The 21,979-nt window shown below is 38.3% G+C and overlaps 1 protein-coding gene across 1 annotated transcript in view; it reads left to right on the forward strand.

The window, feature by feature from the left end:
* Window positions 1–21,979, forward strand: part of LOC114470160 (olfactomedin-like protein 2A) — a 39,691-nt gene that overhangs the window by 5,210 nt on the left and 12,502 nt on the right. Inside the window, exons 2-6 of the mRNA XM_028458178.1 lie at window positions 10,005–10,268; window positions 13,148–13,255; window positions 13,335–13,511; window positions 17,690–17,933; window positions 20,745–21,038. Of these exons, the coding sequence (XP_028313979.1) occupies window positions 10,005–10,268; window positions 13,148–13,255; window positions 13,335–13,511; window positions 17,690–17,933; window positions 20,745–21,038 (1,087 nt within the window). The remainder of the gene's footprint in view (window positions 1–10,004; window positions 10,269–13,147; window positions 13,256–13,334; window positions 13,512–17,689; window positions 17,934–20,744; window positions 21,039–21,979) is intronic.

Below are 21,979 nucleotides of genomic sequence, written 5' to 3' on the forward strand. Positions count from 1 at the left end.
TTTGTAAATAACACTAAAAAAGGTATAAATTTAGTTTTTAACTTTTAGAATTTCCTTGGGAAATAAAGATTTAAGAGGCAATGGTTTTGTGAAATACATTTATTTCAAAACATGCATCACAATTAGAAAACAATTTCTAAAACATGTAACAATGTACATGCTCTCACTTTCATTTCAAAGGGTCTGACATATGTGAGCTGGTCCATGCAAATAACAGCATGTTCATTTTTTATCAATACAATATGCATGGAAGTGTTCATCAAAGTACAGTGTGCTAACAGTACAGCACATTTTCTTAAACACAGGTAGATCATTGGACATTCCAGTACATAAGAACAGGCCAACCTGGTATTCAGTGCTATAATTTCTTACCCATTTTGAAGTTGAAACATTTAAGCATTTGGAGAAACATACTCCATTTATTACAGATCTGTAGTCGTCTGCTTTCTGTATCCAACTTTGAAAGCTCGAACCCCTGACTTCACCAGCTCATCAAAGATATCTGAATCAATGTCAGTGTGTGAGGTATCAGTCAGGATAAGTACACCCTCTGTGAAGAGTTGAGACTGAAAGCTGAATTTGTCCATAACTGAAAGAAATTAAGAGAACTGAAATGTAATGAACTATTAAAACCACCAATTCAAGTTGTTCACTCATAGGTAATTAGTCTATACCATTTTAAATTGCACATAAATACAAACCCTCTTGAAGAAACTGGAGGAAATGGAAGCATTCATCCCTTTGTGGAACTTTAATGTACTTCTGCACTCCCCCATATTCCACCTTTGCAAGCATCTCCTGCGTGGAGATTAAAAAAGAGAATCATTATGAACCAGAAGTAGTGTAAGCCCAAGCATTTTACAAGAAGACAATTGTAGATACTATTGTCATCTTTAAAGGCAATTTAATACTTAAAAGTAAGTAAGTGAATAACATTTATTTATATAGCTCAGATAAACATCACAAAGTGCTTTACAATAACAGAGAACAGAACTCGTTTGTTAAAATTGTGCTCTCTTAATCAACGCACACAGACAATAGTTAGTGTCGAAATGAATACAAAACCTCAACTTTTTTTTATTTTCACCTAAACCGTGTGCACAAAGATCTGAAGGGATCTAAATGTTAACATAGAACCCAATCAGAACATCTGCGACTGCCGTTTGCTACATCAGGTTTTGGTGGGCGATACGGTGGTTTTCAGACTTCAAGTAGTGGAATAACTATATGTCAACCTTTCACAATCTGAAAATTGCCCCCAGAGTCACATAAAAACAATGTGACTCTATTAGAGTAAAATTAACTCTGCTAACACCAAAACATTTAACACTTTTGAATTTACTCAACCGTCCCATGATGCATTGCTAGCGGAATGTAAAATCATCCTGGGGCCGGCTTCAAATTAAAAATCAAACATCCCCTTTTCAAAATAAAAGCATCACTTCTTGCGTTTTTTACATTTTCAAGCACCAAAACGCCGTGTAAACAGACAAAATGCAACAAAACTTTTGCTGTTTCACTTGAAGGCGTTGTTGTGTAATACACAAATGACAGAATATTACACACAACAAAACTGGAAATTAAATCGCTCCAAAAAACATACAAAATTACAGAAACACAATAGGACAACAAATATTGACTAAATACTCCAAAAACACATAGAAATAACAACACATACACAAAACAACACCAAAAACAATATATTACTTTGTTGTTTCCTGTGTTAATGCTCTGATTGTTAATCATGTGACCCTCAGATCAGATAATCACATGTTTGTTGCTGTCTCTGCTCTGGAGCTGCAGATGTTGGTCACTCTCTAAAGAATGTTGATGTTTGTCACAAAAAACGACGCACGCCTGATAACCTTCAGCTAATTAACGTGTCCACGCCAACGCATCGTAGCTGACTCCGCCCACTGAGGGAGAGTAGAACTGTGACACCCCTGTGGCTCAAAAACCAATCACATCATTCTGAGATTTACTCTGTGTGATGTTACAGAGAAACTGGGATTCAACTGGTGCCTTCACCAACCCGTTATTTGAAAAGTGGACTTAAAATGTTTTTTTGTCCTGCCATTGCACATACAGTAATATTCTGTTGCATTGGCTCAGTGGACTGAGTAACAAAATAATAACAAAAAAACAATGTCAAAGATACATGAATGAATTTATATGAATATATAAAAATAATAGTAGTAGATACATTAAATACCTAAACAAATGTTGAATAAATAATAATAGTGAACAATAAAATTGATTTGAAAAACTGGGAAAATAATTAATAAAATAGGAAAAAGCTAAACTAACAGTCTAAATGATAAATACAAATGAAATGGTAAATGCATGGTTAAAAGTTTTCATGACAATTTTCTCAATTTTTAATATAACTTACACAATATACATATTTTAAGTGCCAAAAAACACAGTTACTAGGAAATAATAAAAACTGTGATATAAAATTCAAAGGACCAGCAGCCGATGACATTTGACCCTCCTGCTTCCCGTAGCAGCTGAGTGCTTTGTTTACAACATGGACTCCCTAGTCCATAAAGTCACCAGTCTGTTGTTTGTAGTGATGCACTGAGAAAACAAGCCGGCTGGAACAGAGAACGAGCAAACCCTGCACTCAGTGTCTAGATATAAAATGGAAGATTGAGCGGTGTTGTGATAATCTACTCGCCTGCCTACCCTGCAACAAAATCGACATCAACCGACCGCGAAAGCACATCGGCAATCAGCGAATGCGGTTTGCGGAGTAACGTTGTAAGACTCTTTATGCCATAATCTACGATGTTGGACTTTTAATCCAGATGGATCCTTTTATTCTCTCCTACCTGTTGTTTAACTTAAGGATTTACAACTGCCAGCAAGTCTATCCCTCCATGTTAAAGTGTATCTCTTATATTAAAGTGTATAGTGTAGAACATAATAGATAATAACACTGCTTAATTAGAGCAACTTTACTCTCTCCTTCTTTAAGTTACAGTAGGTGCTGAACATTCCAAGCTTCATTTTGGATTTATTTTGGCAGGTCCATGATGCAGCTTTCAAATGTATGTTACATAAATGATAATAATAAAAACAGTTAAATTGGAAAATTTGTTTTCATTCCTTATTTGTGAAGCGAAACTCTCTCTATATATATATTTATGTATATTGGCAAGAATCTCAAACTCCTTCTATGGATTATAGGTAAAAATGAACAGTCTAAATAATAAAATAAAAAGTTAAAAAGTGTCTCCATGTTGGAGTAGTTTTGTGTCATGTAGAAATGTACTTTCCATCAATGTTTCACATTAATTAGAACGTGAAATGATAATTATTTTTTAATTGAGCACTTGGCTAAAACGTGCGTTTGTGCGTGTTTGCGTGTACGACTGCCCATCACTGGCTCCCCTCATTAGATCGCCGCTCAGACGGACTCACAGGAATGTTCCTCAGCAGGAGAGCAGGAGGTGTGAACTGATGTTACGTCCATTCAGTGCCACACTGAGGCTGGCAGAGACAGGATTTCCCTTTCCTTTGTTTTCTTTGGATAAATCGTGGGTTTCCAACGCTCCAGGTCGCGCTTCATTAGCCGCTGATCTGATGGAGCTCAGGATCTTTCCCTCTCATTGTGCAGACGGGAGGTCACGTCTTCCTGGCCTGTAACTTGACTGCGCCGGAGGAGTCGGGGCTGGAAGAGGGCGTTAAACGCTCTTCATTATCGTGTTCTCCTGCTGGGGAAGGTCGCAGTGTTTGTGATGGATGGAATCTGTCCTGAGCAGACGGTCCTGCACTGTAAAACTGGACGACTGCTATAGCTCACAGACTCAAGTCCACTCAGATATCAGTTATTGTGTAAAACATTCACATTTTAATCGAATTAATCACAAGATTCGATTACTTTAACCCGTTATCATCACGCTAAACCTCACTCAACCGTTACATCCATCAAGACCATTCAAACTGAAGCAAATTCAAGACAATTTTCCAGCAGTTTAAAATCATTTTTACCATTGCTGGGACTTTATTGCGTTTATTGTGATTAATTAATTGCACTCCAAACAGTGTGGAATCTTTCTTATAGCACGAGTTCCGATACATCCATAACACTGATGCACAGACCACAACACAAGAAACAGGAGAACCTGAGGAGAAGTCACTGCTGTGCTTTGCAAACATTCATTTTAGTTTTAAATAAAAATGTCAAATGGAAAACTAAAGCACAGTTGTGTGCAAATTGTGCAAGAAAGAGTTTGTAGATCACCAAAGCTCTCCTAGCCTCCGCTACCACCTCAATGCTAAACATGTAGCAGCTAGCCTGGACACTCGGACAGTGCTAGCTGCTACATGCTGCGAGCAGGCAGTGTTTTCAATCCACACTGGACAAGATGACGGGGTTCAGAGCCATAATTAATAAGTCCATGAGTGATAAATGAACAAAGTCAGTGGATAAATAATTGTAGTGGACAGTCGATCACTCTCGGTGGTAGAGGATGTGGGCAGGGCAAGAATTGGTACAACATATAGCATCGTATGACTCAACTTATGAACTACTATGTAGGCTACAGTAGAAAAACAATTTCAAACTAAATTCATCAAAAACGTTGGTTCTCGTGTGAAATATAGAATCGAGATTAATTAATTGTTTTTTTACAGTGCAGTCTTTTGTGCCGACGGATGTAAACAATGTGGCTCAGTGTGGCGGCAGCCGCAGCCTCCTCTGAGGAAGCCTAATCTGCTAATCCGCCGTGTTTTCATGTGGCTGCTGCGTTTGTCCACCTGCTGCCTTTTCGCTTGACTCGGGCCAGGAACGGCTCCGGTCTGCACGCAGGATCAGACCCCCTCCTTGTTCGTCTGCCGTCCCTCTGCAGGCATTCCTCCACTAATGAGGCTCCGCCGCTCCCTCGGCTCACCAACAGAGTCAGAAGGTCAGAGGAAAGGCAAGAAGTGCACCAATCAATCATCAAAAAGGCTCCTCCATTTCAAATTTTCAGGGTTCATCCAATTTCATTTTATTGACTTTTCCTATTTTAATGTAAACAACAAGAAACTAAACCTAACAAAATCAGTACAAATGTGCTTCATGAGGATTTACTATTAAAACTTGTTAATGATTAAAATTTTCAATGGTATGAAATTGCATCAAAATCAGTAAAAAAAACACACAGATTGATCTCAGCGTGAGGTTCTGTGCGTCTCTATCGAACATGTGCTACACATTTAACATTTGATTTTTGTTTGATTTCCATTATTGCTGTTTTTAATGTCTTTTTGGGTGTTTTTCTTGTTGTTTTGTATTTTGACGTCATTTTAGTGAGTTTTTGGACTCCATTTGTGTTATTAGGGGACCAATAAGGGGGCCAAGCATACGCGGTTCCTAGGACCAGCGGTGCTAGGAACCCTATTGTAATCGTTCCGATTATAATTATAATTATATATATATATTATATATTGAATGATGTAGCAAGAAAAGACAATAAGCCTTGGGTAACAAAGGGTATATTGAAAGCTTGCAAAAAGAACACGTTTTGGCCAATAACTCCCACACATTTTGTTGCAAATTTAAAACCTTCATATCCACAGATTCCTTGAATAGCACTGAATCACCTGGGCTAGGCCACGCCCATTTCCGCCTAAACTTTTCTCAGAGCAAAATTGCAAAAACTGGAAAACCTACTTTTTCGAACTCCTCCTTGGGGTTTTGTCCAATCAGCGTGAAACTTGGCACGTAGAGTCTTCAGTTGGACCTGATCTAAAGTTGAGAAAATAATTTTGTTCGGGCAAAATATGCACAAATTATTAATGAGTAAAGTTTTCTAGCAATGAAAACGCCACCTGGCGCATATCTCGGTCAAATTAAATGCTAACAACACCAAATCTGAGATCGTTAGTTGGCATGTGATTGTGAGAGTATGCGCCAAATTTGAATAATATAGGCCACTAGGGGGCGCTACAAATAACAAATATTTATATCTCTTAAATGGCAAGACCAATTTTTACCAATTTTGGTGGGTATGACCTTGGGTCACTCCTGGGACCGTATCTCAAAGTTAATCGTGATTGGTCAAAGTGGGCGTGGCTTATTACTACATAACATATAAATAAACAAACCTTTATTTCAGCAGAAGTATTATGTTGAGGGCTGTAAATTCACAGGGTAACTATAGAAGAGCACACAGATCACCCATACCAAAAAGTGCACCACTAGGTGGCGCTATAATGGGTGCAAACGCATTTTGGCCTGTAACTTTCACACTTTAAATCACATCTTCCAAAACTTCATATCCACCTGTTCACAACAAATGGCACGTTGGCCTGTGTCTTGACGCTCGCCACGAGCCCGTCATCCTTCATGACTTACTTACACAGGCTCCGCGAAACCTGGGGGCCGTGTCGCGCGGGAAGGCTTGGCCCCCTTTCATAACTGCTTGCAGTTCTAGTTTGCTATTATTGTTATTATTATAATATTTTTTTTGTATATTGTTGTCTTTTTGTGTCTTTTTCACAGACCAGGAGGGGTGTATGGTGCTTCTTGCGTTGCACTCATTGCTGGGTGGGTGTGGGGCTGTTTGTGTGTATGGCTCCATGCGTGGCTGACGCTACATCAAGCACAGGAATCACTAGCATAGGCACATAAGTAGTGGGAAGTACCGGTAGGAACTTTTCAAAATAAAAGGGTACCAAATGTTCCGTGGCTTAGTGCTTAGGTACTGCTGCTTTAAGAGGTTGTAAATGGAGTCAATCAACCTTTTGGAAGCTCTTGAATATTTTATCAGATGTTTTCTAAAGGCTGCAGCTTTAAAGTGGTTGGATATAAACTTAGACTTGAAAAGGAAAAATAGGCCTAAAGTCCCTGATAATGATATCACTGGTGGGTGCCATATTGATCACATAACTTTAAGTGAAGTTAAAGTTTAAATTTATACACAAAGTGACTCCAAAGAACACGCAAAACGACACGAAACATACACAAAATGACTCCAAAACATCCAAAAATTCACAATGACACAAAACCACAACAAAGCCACACAAAATAACCCAAAACTGCACAAAAAAAAAACAAAATGACAACAGAAATATGCAAATTCACTCCAAAATCACACAAAATAAGAACAAAACTACACAAATGACTGTATGTAAAGCTCAGTTAGCTGGATTAATGAGTGTGTTCTAATCCAGACCTTCACCATAACAAGCTACACTACAAAACTCACACATACTGTCCCTTACAGGTGAAAAAGCCAAAAGTGGCACATATCAGCACATATCAGCTGTAATATAAATAAATGAGCCCGTGTAGCATTTAGCATCAGCAAATTTAACCCAGAATTGTCTTTCTGGTCAGACTTCATTTGAAATAAAATTATCCAGATTAATATTGTATCTCACTATTTTGAGAAAACATATTGAGACATGAGTTTTGGTCCATATCGCCCAACCCTAGAAATATTCACAGCATTTCAATGTCAACAAAGCTAGACTTACCAGATTCAAATCACCTAATTGTATTTAGTAAGTGGTTGACAAGTGGCTATTTTAGATTTCCTGTGCACTTGTCTTAAAATATAAGGGATAGTGTCGCTTGGTTTGGGGGGGAAGGATTGTAGTGAGCGCCTGCAAATTTCCCTTATTTTCAAATTGTCAACTTGACAAGTATGCCTCTGCAGTGATGATGTCATCAGTTTTACCTCCACAGTGATCCACCCATGAAAAGCTACTTACCCTCCCACTTTTCTGTAGCAATACATACTTCCAACGGGCACTACACTAGTTATTCTGAATCAAGGCAATATGTTTTAGAAAATTTGTGAGTTTTTTTGTAACTGCAGTCACTTGATGCACAGGAAAATAATAGTTTGGATCCCTGCAAATAATCTGAACTTTCAATGAATCTATCAATTTGGCAGGATTGAGATATTTACAGCTGAATTATTTGGTAAATTACACGGCGATGAACGCCTTCGCTCCGCTTTTTACCTTCAGTTTGATGCGTGTTCTAAATGCTGACATGAATGTTGATCATGTGACCCTTGGATCAGTCACATTTTTGTGTCCTCGCTGTGATCAAAGTCCCCTATGTGGGATGTAAAACATGCAGCACTGCTGCTCTCTAGGAGCAGCCCTCAGCAGGTTTCTTTAAACGCTTGTCGTCCCTGAACATGAGTGTGAGTAAACTGCAAAGTGAATCTTATGGAATGGAAAGTGAAAGTGTCCATTTTCAGACTTCCTATGAAAGTCAAACAAAGGCTCAGACGGACAAACAAGTGGTGGGTCAGTGTGAAAGCACTTTGCACTTTGTTCTGTCCTTATTGTCCGTCTCAGAGAGAAGATGTTTACGTATGGGGAGGACATTCCTCATCATGTGGCTACAGTATAGACAAATATATATGTTGATCCTGTGTGCACGCTGAGTGAACTGACGCACACGCTCACTAAAACCACTGAGACCTCCTGAAACAGTTCCCATCTGTCCCCTCGTCTTTCTCCTAAATGCTGAACTTTGATCACACTGAGCTTTCAAACAAGTCGGTGTCACAGTTTATCTAGTGATTATGTTATCCTGTGACCATTTATGGACTATTCATCCGTAACTGGAAAATTGTGCGTCTTTGTGCACCCTTAGAAATCTGGCTACCCTTACACCTCCTTTTGTCTTATTTACTTTCAAAGTGGCTCTGTCTTGACCCCCCATACCAAAAAGGCAGTTAAACACCACATTTATTGGCTTGACAAACAGCTCCTCATTCAGCATAAAACGACAACAATAATACACAAAATGAGTCTAAAAACACACAAACAAGAACAAAAACACAAAGGATGAGAACAAAAACACACAAATCAACAACAAACATACATTAAACAACTACAAAATAGACAAAATGAGTTAAAAAATCCTCAAACAAGAGCAAAAACTAACAAAATGAGTCAAAAAACACACAAACATGAACAAAAACACATCAAATGAGTACAAAAACACACAAAGCAACAACAAAAATACACAAAACAACTACAAATACACAAAATTAGTTCAAAAACACACAAACAATCAACAAAAACACACAAATCTACCACAAACATACACAAAACAACTACAAAATACACAAAATGAGTCCAAAAAATAAACAAACAAGTACAAAAACACACCGAAGGACTACAAAAACACACTAAACTATAAAATACACAAAATGAGTCCAAAAACATACAAACAAGAACAAAAACATATAAAGTGAGTCCAAAATTATGCAAATCAACAGTAAATATGCACAAAATGAGTCTGAAGCGTGCTGGGGTTCTGTGGATGGGTGGGAGTCGCCATGCTCTGAATCAGCTGTCATCGCACACGGCGACCAAAGGATGCAGCTTTAACAGGATCACTTTGTTCCTGTACGTCTCTCTAAATCACCTCAAAGGAAACAGGAGCACATTTTACTCGAGGGTGGAAAACATTTTAAAGTTTCCTTATCCATCACCTCAAAAGACGGCTTTAGAATGAGGGCGTTTGCAAGGAATATGAAGCGGCCACAGCACAGAGTGATGTGATGTGAAGGAGAAGTTTTTGAGAGTGAACGAGGGACCACGTAGACACGTTGGAGTCCTCAAAGTGAGGCCTGTGGGTTGCCAGGCTCTGCTTTTTGTTGCTGTTCCTCCCAGTGCTCGCCACTCGGGAAGCATGAGGGCATTTTCCTTCCCGTCCTTTGTTTCCCTCACAGATGGATTTATTATTAATGGCGGTTAGACTGATGGAGGAGATATACTGGAGGCTAATAAAAGCTCAGCGTTAGCTTTTACAGCTGCAGATCGACGATCAATAACCTGTAAAAGCATCCTGAGATATGCCTTTCATCCTGGGAAGTGCTGAGGAGGATTTATTTCACTCCCACATGTTCAAACTTACACACAAATCAAAGAAAACATCAAGGGTCTGATCACATAACTGATTAATTTCATTTTTTAGTGATGTTTGAGCCCATTTGTTGGAGTACAGACAGTGTAATGTTGGTGAATCGTTCCTCTCTCAGATCTTCGGGGAGACGGAGCCGGTGAGGATGACGTCTGAAGGCTCCGACTGCCGCTGTAAGTGCATCATGCGTCCATTGAGCAGGGACGCCTGCCTGCGTCTGCGCAGCGGCAGTGTGCGCGTGGAAGACTTCTACACCGTGGAGACGGTCAGCTCTGGGTCCGACTGCAAGTGCTCGTGTACGGCACCGCCGTCCTCGCTCAACCCCTGTGAGAACGAGTGGAAGATGGAGAAACTGAAGAAACAGGCACCAGAGCTCCTGAAGGTGAGCAGAAAGCAACACTAATCTATACCTGCTAAACCTAAATAATGATCTATCTACTAAACCTAACTACCCGCCTAACTAGTCATCTACCGACTAAACTAACTTACCCACCTAACTCATCATCTACAATCTAAACCTAACGACCCACATAACTGATAATCTACAAACTGACACACGTAGCTGGGTATCTGCTAAAACAAATATATTTTTTTATGGTTTGGCCTGTCGACCACACGAAAAGACAGGATAAGATAGTTCAAAACAGGGATTTTGAAAAACTCCAAATGTCATGGGGACTGTGCTGACGGTGTTGGTGTATGGTAGCGGTGCCCGGTTGGGGGTGCTTGGGTACTCCTGCTTGGCGGTCTGTGGCTGGCGGGATGGTCCTGCTCGGGCGGTTGATGGCGTCCTCTCTCGTCGGGGGGGGCGGGGCCACCTCCCTGTGGACGGTGTTGTATCGTGCGGGCCTGTGCTGGTCTAACTAATGATCGACCTACCAAACTAATCACCTACCACCTTCACCACCTACCTATCTAATCACCTACCACTGTGTCTACCTACATTCCTACCTACTGAACTACTAGGGTTGGGCATCATTTGGATTTTAATGATTCTGTTTCCGATTCTCAATTTCGATTCCTGTTCTGAACAATTCTCAATTCCAATTCTTTGAGTTGTGCAGGTAAACAGGTCACATATTTCAAACACAGGCCATTTTTATTAATTCACTTAATTTAATTTGGTTGCTGTAATGTAACTAGGGTATTCAATTACAAAGGTCCCCAACTGTAACTGTAAAACTGAAACTTGTTGAAATAACACTACAAACAAGTTGGCAGCAGTCTAAAAAACAAAGAACTGCAGCCCAGGTAGATGTGAAACAAAATAAAACAAACTCCAACGCTGGAGCAGTCATGTGACAAATCAATCAACAGTTCTTGTTGAGAAAGATTAAGTTATTTCGGGCCGTTCTGCGCTTGCTGAGACTTGTGGCGATGATGCGCTGGTGACGACATAATCCAAGATTAAACACACTCGGACCTTGGTAAACGGAACAGGCTTCAACGGACGGCTGGCACTAGGACCCTGAGGCGGAGCAAATGCGTCCCCGTACTGCATGTACAGGCTGTAATATCACCAAGTTTATCATTTTACCAGTTGTTAGAGCTACTATCTTTACCAGGGAGCAAATATTTATTCCTGATTGTTTTCCGGAGTTTTACTGAGCTTTTTACCGGTGATTAGTTCCTATCTCCCTATCTCCAAACTGAAACCGTAGCCTGACACACACACACACACACACACACACACACACACACACACACACACACACACACACACACACACACACACACACACACACACACACACACACACACACACACACACACACACACACACACACACACAAACACACACACACAACGCACCTTATACAAACCATGCGTAAACAAACAGAGCAAGCTGCGGAAACAAACTAGTGCGGTCATTTAGGAATCAAAAAAAGAATTAAAATGCAAACATCTTCGTAACGGTTCCAGAACCGGATGTTACGTAACTAATCATCTAGTACCATGTCTACCTACCTAACTAGTCATTTACCACCGTGTCTACCTACCTAACTAATCATCTATTACCGTGTCTACCTACCTAATCACCTACCACATTAATTTCCCACATAACTAATCATCTACCTTACCTACTGAACTACCCATTTAACTAATCTTCTACCATCTTAACTACCTACCCAACTAATCACTGACGTAAATAATTGTGTATAGTTCATTCATAAATAAATTAATTTACTATCGTAATTATTCTACTAAACATTGTATTAAAAATAAATACAAATATTTAGAAATATTTAAAAACATTAGTTGAAACATTTCCTAATCTGGCTTAGTGTTTGTTTATTTATTTTTATTTTTTTAGGACCTTTTCTTGTTCACTAGTTGGTTATTGGTCCTGCAGTGGTAACAGTCATCATGGGCTCTTTGTTGTATTAAATCAAAGCAAATGAAAGAAAAACAATTGAACAACTGGGAAACGATGCATTCAAGGTCTGTCAGAATTTCTGCGACATTCCTGAGAGTCCTTTAAGGTGTGTTTCCTGAGTTTCTGTAAGAGCCGGCCAATCAGAATAAGATCTCCTGCAGTAGCTGTAATTCAATGCAATAAATAGAACAATACTGATCTAGATTAAAATCTTCAAAATATGTTTTAAAAGTTACAGATACAGAGTTGTCACTTTCCTGTTTTTTATTAGATATTGAAAAAAGTAAGGGCGCACATGTGGCCCTCAGTCTATATTCATGCATCCCCCAAAGAAAATGTACAAAATGACAGAAAATACACAAAACAAAAGCAAGAATACACAAAAAAAATACAAAGAATGACAACATTGCAGAATAATACAAGAGAAAAGCACACAAAACTACTACAAAATAAAACAAAACAACAACAGTAATACACGTAATTACTCAGAAAAATATACATTACAGAAAATGACACCAAAAATGCAAAAAAAACCAAAAAAAAACCACACAAACATGCAAAATGAGACTCCAAAAAACATGTATTTTACAGGAAAAATACACAAAAAGACAACAGAAATGCACATAATGCCTCACAACGTATAACATACACAGAATGACAGAAAAACACACAAAATTACTCTAAAAACTATTTTTTCTTTCCTGTATTAAAGCTCACATTGGTCATTATTCTGTTGATCATGTGGTCCTTCGATCAAACAAACACATTTTTATGACCTTGTTGTGATAAAAGTTGCCCATCTATGAGACAGACTAAATATGAATATCACATGTACTTTTTCAGTAAAGTCACGAGTTAAACTGCTTGTGATTCTTCTATGGTAGCTCCAGTCCATGGTGGACCTCTTGGAGGGAACCCTGTTCAGCATGGACCTGCTGAAGGTGCACTCCTACATCAACAAGGTGGTTTCTCAGATGAACACCCTGGAGGAGGTGAGAGGAGAACACTTCTCCTGTGATGTCAGCATGAGCTGACGGGTCATTTAACTCCAGGCCTGTTTTCTCACCGCAGAACATCAAAACCAACCTGAGCAGAGAGAACGAGTTCGTCCGCGACAGCATGACCAGCCTCACCAACCAGTTCAGGAGGTACGAGAACTACTCCAACGTCATGATGAGCATCAAGAAGGAGATCTCCAGCCTGAGCCTGCAGCTGCTGCAGAAGGACTCGTCTGAGGCCAAATCTCAGGTCAGCGTTCAACCCAAGACACAAACATCCTCTGAGCTCTGTTTAAAGAGCAATTTTTCCACCCATCTTCACTTGTTCTAAGAACTCTAACAACATTATTAGTAGTATTTGAGGTTTATTTTCCCAAACTCGCTTGTTTTCTGGAGTTTCTGTAGACGCAGACTCCACCCCACAGCTGATCACTATCGCAATTGTCTTTTGTTATCCACACACTCGTGTGTAGTGTGTTGTTTTTAGCCAAAAAACTACACACTACAGTAAAACACATGGCTATTGTGATTGTGAGTCCAACAAACGCTGCTCTGTGTTTATCACATCAGCATTGGAGTCAGTCAGCTTTACATACACAAAATGTGTATTTATTGTATCTAATAACACATTAAATACACATTAGATACATCATAAAGTATGATGTGTACCTGTGAGGTAGTTTGAGAGGGATTAGCTCACATTCTTATGTACGGTTGGAGGAGCCAGGATTGTCAGGAGGAGGAGTTTTCGCTATGTGATGTCACATGGCGAGAAAAATCCAACTCGCCTGTTTGGAGCTGATTTTTATAAAATGTGAAATAACAAGGGAGGGAGGAAACAGATTTCATTTTTAGCCCTCTGAATGAGGCTAAAGGAATGTATATCACTGTAGCAAAACCATTATAAAGTGATTGTATCATAATACTGACCCTTTAATGGGGTTGTTTTCACAAAATAATGAGAAGATGCAGGGTTGGGTTCAATTACTTATGACTTATATTTCTTTGTTTTCATCGCTGTTTTTGCTATTGTTGTTTTAACTTGTAAAGTGTCTTTGAGTTTCTTGAAAAGCGATTTTAAATCAAATGTATTATTATTATTATTATTATTATTATTATTATTATTAATAAAAATAATAATAATAATAATAATAATAATAATAATTGCTTTATTGATAATTCATTACAATTATGGTGTTATTATAATCATAGTTATAAAAATCTTTTGCCAGTGTATTCGGAATTTAATTGTAAATTTGTTCAGAAAATTTACTTTGTAGTTGTTATTATCAAGGAAACTAACTAAAAACTGTCAATTGTAATTTAATTAACAGGTCTATGGCTTACATTATGCAGTCAACAATTATTAAAATATGTTTCATATTAAGTTTTCCCACTACCTATCAGTGAATTGTCACACTCACACAGGTGGTAAGGGTTAGAAGAGTTTGGGGTTAGTGGGTTAGAGTTGGGGTATAATTGAATTTTTTCAAATAGCTACGATACAAAGAGTAATAATAGTGTGAATATAACGGATGTTTTGTACAAAGAGTTTAAAGCTAAATTCCTTTTACATATGATATAATAAATGCACTGAGATTTAAATGTAAAGATGCTAAAACGACATTGTACACATTGCCTTATAAATAAAGGTTAGTAAAATTGTAATTGAACTTTAGTAATTGAGAAAGTAATTATAATTGACTCTCAGGGGAAAAATAATAATTATGATTTATTTGTAATTAGAAAAAATGCTTGGTTATCGTAATCATAATTGATTTGCAATTAAACATGGATAACTGAACGCGTAATTGTAATTGAAAACTGTAATTGACCCCAACCCTGGTAGGAGGCGGTTTACTTCACATTAGATCTAATTTGTCTGCAAAAACTTTACCTGCTATTCCTAATTAGCTTACAGCTAATTAAATGGATAAGATGAAAAAAGATGAGATACAGGATAAAATATGTTTACATGAGATAAGATCACATGAAATATGATGAAATTAGATGGGATATGATGAGATTAGTTAGTTGAGATGAGATATGATGAGATGGGGTTTGATCCAATAACATTAGATGAGATGAGACATGATGAGCTATATAATAAAATGGCATGAGATAAGATTAAAGGAGATAAAATCAGATTAGATAAAATGGGCTTAGATATAATAAGATTACATGAGATGAGACACAATGAGCTTTCATGAGAGGATACGATGAGAAGAGATAAAGTCAGATTAGACAGGGTTCGATACAATAAGTTTAGATGAGATGAGACACGATGAGCTATGATAAGCTGGTATGAGATCGGATACGATGAGATGAAACACAATGATATTATGGGATGACATGAGATAGGATACGATGAGATGAGAAGGTGAGATTAAACATGGTTAACTACATTAAAATTAGATGAGATGAGACACTGAGATATTATGAGATGACGTGAGAATGCATAGAATGAGATAAAATGAGATGAGAAGGTGAGATTAGACTTGGTAAATTACAATAAAATGAGATGAGATACAATAAGACAAAGTGATATGGGATGGGTACAAAAAAAATAAGATGAGATAAAATCCGATGATCTATAATGAGATGAAATGACAGGATACAAATAGATGAGATGAGATAAGGTTAGATAAAATGATATTAGATACAGTAAGATTAGACAAGATGAGATAATTTCAAATGAGATAAAAGGAGAAGAGAAATACAGATTAATCAGATTAGATACCATGAGCTAAAATGAAAATATGATGAAAGGAGACAAGGGAGATAATGAAATTACAATGAAAATAAGATAATAAAGATTGAGATTAGATACAATGAAATGAGATAGAATGAGGTAAGTTGTAAGTGATAAGATGTACATACAGTATTTTAATCAAATTATGTTGGATTATTTCAACGTAAGGGTCAAATGACAGTAAAAAAAAGACGAGATGAGATAGTATAAGACAAGTAAAGATAGGATAAGATTGTACTGAAATAAACCCAAAAATAATGCAAACAGCTGCTCACATTCCACCAATGAGAAAATATAAATCCCGAGCATCAAAAGCAGAAGGGGGAAAACTCAGAATAAGAGAGTGAACACAAAAAAGGACAGAATAGGGAGTGAAAAAAGAAAGAAAGGGACCTTTAAATTGATGTTACATGTTTGAACCACTTTTTGTTGGACGTGTTGGTTGTTGGCATTGATCTTCACATATAAATCCCTTTCAAAATAAAAGCTCAAGTTCCTTTTTGATTAGGAGAATTCCAAAATAAAGTGACGCTAAAAATGTTTAATTCAAAGAGAACAATTAACTGCACGATTAAGAAAAGACCAAAGAAGACTGACACTATTGAAAGTATTACGTATTGTTGTATGATGCAGATGCAGTTAATGCGTGAGACAGTCGGTGCAAAGTTTGGACGGGGTTTGTTGGAGATGTTTAACTGAGCAGCTGCAGAGTTTTACACATGAGGCATTTGAGGAATGTGGGTCATCTGTGTTCTTGAAGTCCTCAGAATCTAAAGTGCACTTTGTGCAGGCTTCAAAATAAACCTTTTCAATTGGTTTTTATTATATTTTGATTTACTTTTTATTTTCGAAAGAGGGCTCAGTGTGAAAAAAGTCCAGTATCTTCCTCCTAAAGACACACGAGAAGGACAAGGTCACATGTTAACTGTTTTAAGACGGTTAAGTGGTTTGACAACCGTATCAGACCATGCCGATCGGAGAGCAAAAATTAACTAGACAGACCAAAAAAAGATTACATGGAACAAAAAGAACTCAAAGCAGACTTAAAGGACAAAATCAAACTCAAAACAGACAAAAAATGCTCAAAGGACCAAAAAGAGAACCAAACAGATGAAAAAACTGTAAAAACAAACTAAAAAACAGACAAAAAAGTCTAAGAGGACCAAAAATGTGCTAAACACAGACAAAAGGTTCAAAACACAGTAAAATACCCTTAAAAGGACCAAAAAACAGAGAAAACGTGGACTAGAGGAAGCAAAAGATGCTATTGGGATCAGAAAGTACCAAAAATACTTAAAGGACCAAAAGCGGAACAAAAACACACTAAAAACTGACTAAAACAGACTAGAAGGACCCAAAACAAACTAGAAGAAAGACCTAAAAAAGTCCATATAAATTGTAGAAGATAAAACATAGACAAAACAGACCATAAACAGCCTAGAAACAAACTATTATGAATTAAAAATGACTAATGTGACTAGGAATTGACAATAGAGGCTAAACAAAGACACAAATTTTGGATTTTGGGAAAAGTGTATATACTGTATGCTTTTGAGAGGTGAACTCTGGTACTTACTGTACATATAGAGCTGGGCTGGACTGGGTCTGGTTGCAGATGGTGTTGTCCTGTCTTTGATATTCTGGGTTTGAAAGACACTTTTTCACTGTTTCTACAGGACACAGCAGCAACCAAGGATGCTGGAAAACTTCCTAACAAAAAGTCAACGGGAGCCAAACCTCCTCCCAAACCACCCAAAGACAAGGTGCTCAAGCCCAAGAAGGACACCGTTAAACCAGTGAAACCAGTCAAACCCGACCCCACAGCTAAAGCCAAGGCGGCCGGCCTCCAGCCCGGCGTTGTTCGCGGAATCACGTACTACAAGGCCTCCAAGCCCGGAGAAGAGGAGGAGGTCCGAGGAGGTGAGAAACGTAGCAGCCAGTCCCCAGTGTCTGGGTTAGCTTAGCACTTAGCGACCAATCGCACATGTTTGGGTTAGCTTTCCATTTAGAAACCAGTCCCACGTGTTTGTGTTAGCTTAGCACATAGCGACCAGTCCCAAGTGTTAGGGTTAACTTACCACATAGCAACCAGTCTCACATGTTTGGGTTAGTTTAGCACGTAGCGTCGCTGGCTGAGCAGGCTCAAAGAGTGAAGGGGTGAAGCTAATTATCGGTATGAATTATTACAGCTATGGTGCATCCCTAGAACAGATACTTGTGTAATAAAGTAAGAAGTAAATGTACTTAGGTCTCCGTTACTTCCACTGCTGCTACATTCAGGAATCTGATGGTGACTGATGGTGACTGCAGCACGGTCGACCTCATGTGAACCATGCATCTTTTTCCTGACACCACTCTGAATGTGCTCCAAACATTGAACTAAAGGCAATAAACTGCAAATCCATCTTATTGCCAGATTTACGGGCTTGTTGCTTTTAGCTGAGCCGTGAGTCGGTACTGATGGGCCCTCGGGCGCTTTGGGGAGCAGGAAATCCAAACCTTTTACAGGGAGCGGATGGAGCGTGGTGCTGGCTCTGTACAGTGATGCACGGCAGAGCAAACATGGCCTGACTCCTTCCAATCCTCTTTAAGTCCTGCTGAATGCGTCGGTATGCTGCGTTTACACAGGGCACACGCGCACTGCACCCTCTCTGTAAGCCCTCACATCTGCACCAGTTTAAACAACGATTCTCAACATGTGGCTCACAGCATCTGCCTGGTCAGCAACTGTTGAAAACAACAGCTTTGTTTTTTGTTTTGTTGTTTTGTGTATTTTGGTCCTCATTTTGTAATTTTTTTTTCTAATTCTGATTTTTTTTATTATTACGTTGTGTGTTTTTGTTATTGTTTTTCTGTATTTTTTAATCATTTTGTGCATTCTTGTTCTTGTTTTAAATATTTTTTGTCATCATTTTGTGTATCTTTTGTCATTTTGTGAGTTTTTCTTGTAAATTTTTGTAGTAATTTTGATGTGTATTTGTGCCCGTTTTGTGTGAATTTTTGCTTATTTTTCTGTATTTCTGTTTGTTTGTGTAGTATTGCTGTCGTTTGATGTTGTATTGTTTAAGAAATTTGTATATTTTCGTCTTTGTTTTGTGTGTTTTTGAATACATTGTGTTTTTGTTCTTGCTTTATTACGCTTTAGTATTTCTGGTGTTTTGTGTATTTTTGTCGTTTTGTTGCTGTTTTGTGTATCGGAAGTCATTGTGTACAATTACGTGCTTGTGTTGCATGTTTTGTTGCCATTTTGTGTGTTGGTGATTTTTGAGAAAACCGTCCCGTAATCAAACCACTTCAGGCAAACAAATAGTGACGGGTGTTGAATAAAACGTGTGCGTGCTGAATGAACGGCATTATCTGACACACGCGATCACCAAAACCACTGAAACCTCCTGAAATAGTTTCCTTCTCTGTTTGATTGAGTCGAGGATAGTTGGTTAACTGGTGGTCATGGTATCCTGTGACCAGTGTCTGACAGCAACATTGATTGTTTGGAGAGTAATATATATGTAGCCCTCATCTCAGGATTAGTTTGAGAACATTAAACTGTGATTTAATTCAGTCATACTATTGGTGTTACGGTTTGACGAGTAATCGTGTTATGGTGGGATAAAATTCCAATAAGGCCGCCGGTTATAATGACAGGTGTTTAAAAATGAATGCATACTGTAGTAATGCATTAGATTTAGAATAAAACTGACAGATGTACTTAGTGTTATCTCTGTGACTAAGTTGTCATCAGTTAGAAAGGTCACAGTTAATCCGATGCACATCTGAAGTAAACTGTGTTGTTTAGGTGTCGTAGGATGAGGATGAGCATGGTTTGTGTTGTTATCATTTGTCTACATCAGGGGTTCTCATCCTTAAGGTCAGTCGCCTTTGAGAAATTAAAAATATTTTCTAAACAATTTCAGCCCATTTTTATTTATTTATTTTTTATCCTTTTTTATGAACTACACCAAACTTGCCATGTTTTTGCTGCTTTTAATGCATTTTTGCTACATTACTCCCATTTTTGCCTTTTCTCCGTCACATTTCAATGCCTTTTTCTGCACATTACTCCACTTTCAAGACATTTTCTGCCCTTATAGACCCTTTCCACCACTTTTCCCACCAAATGTCACTGTATTTGCCAGTTTAAACTAATTGTTCCAACTTTTTAAATTACCAGTACATTACCCAAACGTCCCTCCACCCATTTCTGCCACCTTTTTTACTACTTTTTCTGACCACTCTAATTTGCAAATTTTAACCAATTTTTGTGGTTTTTAAAAACCCATTTTACCACATTTTTGGTCACTTTTGATGCATTTTATTTCTGATTAAGACAAGGATTTACTTCTTTAAGATGATATATACTATGGCACAAATAATACTAATCTTCATGGATAACAGTGGATATTATTCAGATACAGTAAATAAATAAATGTGGTTATCACAGATTCATAGAACAATGGACCATCATTTTGCTGACTTTATGGATGGGCCCCAGAAAGCTCTCCCCTTTATTCCCCCTTATAGATGGCCCTGTCTCCACATGACTGTTCTTCAATGTTCATGTCTGTGTTCAACCACCTTCAGGTACAGTGGGGGTCTGCGGTCTCTGGAACCTTTATTTTGGTGGTCACGGGCTGAAAAGTTTGAGAACTACTGGCCTAAATGACGTTTACTGTTTACCATCACCATGGTAACCACATTTAGTGTGGCTATATGTGCTGTGATCCTCTTCAGACCAACCCTCCAAGTCGTTCACAGTCCACCATGTCACCGAGAGCCGATCCGAGAACGGCGGCATCAAGACGGTCCCTGAGACGGAGGAGGCGGCAGCAGCAGAGCCCATCAACCCGACAGAGGTTCCTGTAACCACGCCTGCCTCTACCACAGCTCCCACTACGACTCCCACCACCACGGCATCACCCTCCGTTGCCCCTCAGGGCACCACACAGCTGGAGAAACCGGCACCGACCATCCTGCTGCTGCTGGACAACTCCAACAACAACAGTCGGCCGACGCTGCACAGAGCAGGTAGGACACCATCAGATGGAGGTCCACCGCAGAGGTGGAGCAGGAGGAGGAGCAAGCAAGTGTAGACCACAATTTCTCTAAAACCTCCATAGTTTTAGTGTGATATAGCATTGAAACTGCTGATAAAAACTCCAGATACACACAAAACAACAACAAAATTACACGAAAAGGCAACAAATACAACAGTGGAGACACGATAAAAGACTAAATTAGAGCAAAAAACACAACAAGAGACAAACGATACATCAAAAAGTTACACAAAAAGGCACAAAATGACAACCAAAGTGCAAAAAAGATAAAAAAAAAAAAAAAAAAACAAAAAAAAACAACAAAATTACACAAAAAGGCAACAAATGACAAGCAAAGAGCTAAAAAACTAAACCTTTTAAAATTACACAAAAAGGCAACAAACAGACAGATTACAACTGCAGAGACACAAGTAGAGACAAAAACAAGGCAAAATTAGACAGAAAACTACCAAGAGACAATGTACAGTTTACAAAGACTACAACAGCAAAGCGACACAAAAAGAAATACAAAAATGACAAATTACAGCAAATTACATGAAAAACAAAGGGACAAAAAAATAAAATAAAAAATTACACAGAAAACAAAACCAGTAAAAAGACACAAAATAACTTAAAGCAATTTAAATACAAAGGAACAACAAAGACACAAAATAACACCAAAACAACAATAGAGAGAGAGAGTGAGAACGCATGCGCTGCAGCATCACTTTGATTTAACAGCCAATGGAAACCAATGCTGAGACCAACAGGATGTGACATCATCTGTTACTGAGCAGTGAGAATAAAGTTGAAGAAGCTTCTGTGGTTTGAAAACTTTAAAAGTAGTAATGGGTTAAAGATGGTGTTATTTAGTTAATTTATCATAGAAAACAACTTTTTTCTTTGTAAAATCAATATCATGATTTTATCACA

The sequence above is a fragment of the Gouania willdenowi genome, chromosome 9 (assembly GCF_900634775.1).
Source record: "Gouania willdenowi chromosome 9, fGouWil2.1, whole genome shotgun sequence".
Taxonomy (NCBI): Eukaryota; Metazoa; Chordata; class Actinopteri; order Blenniiformes; family Gobiesocidae; genus Gouania; species Gouania willdenowi.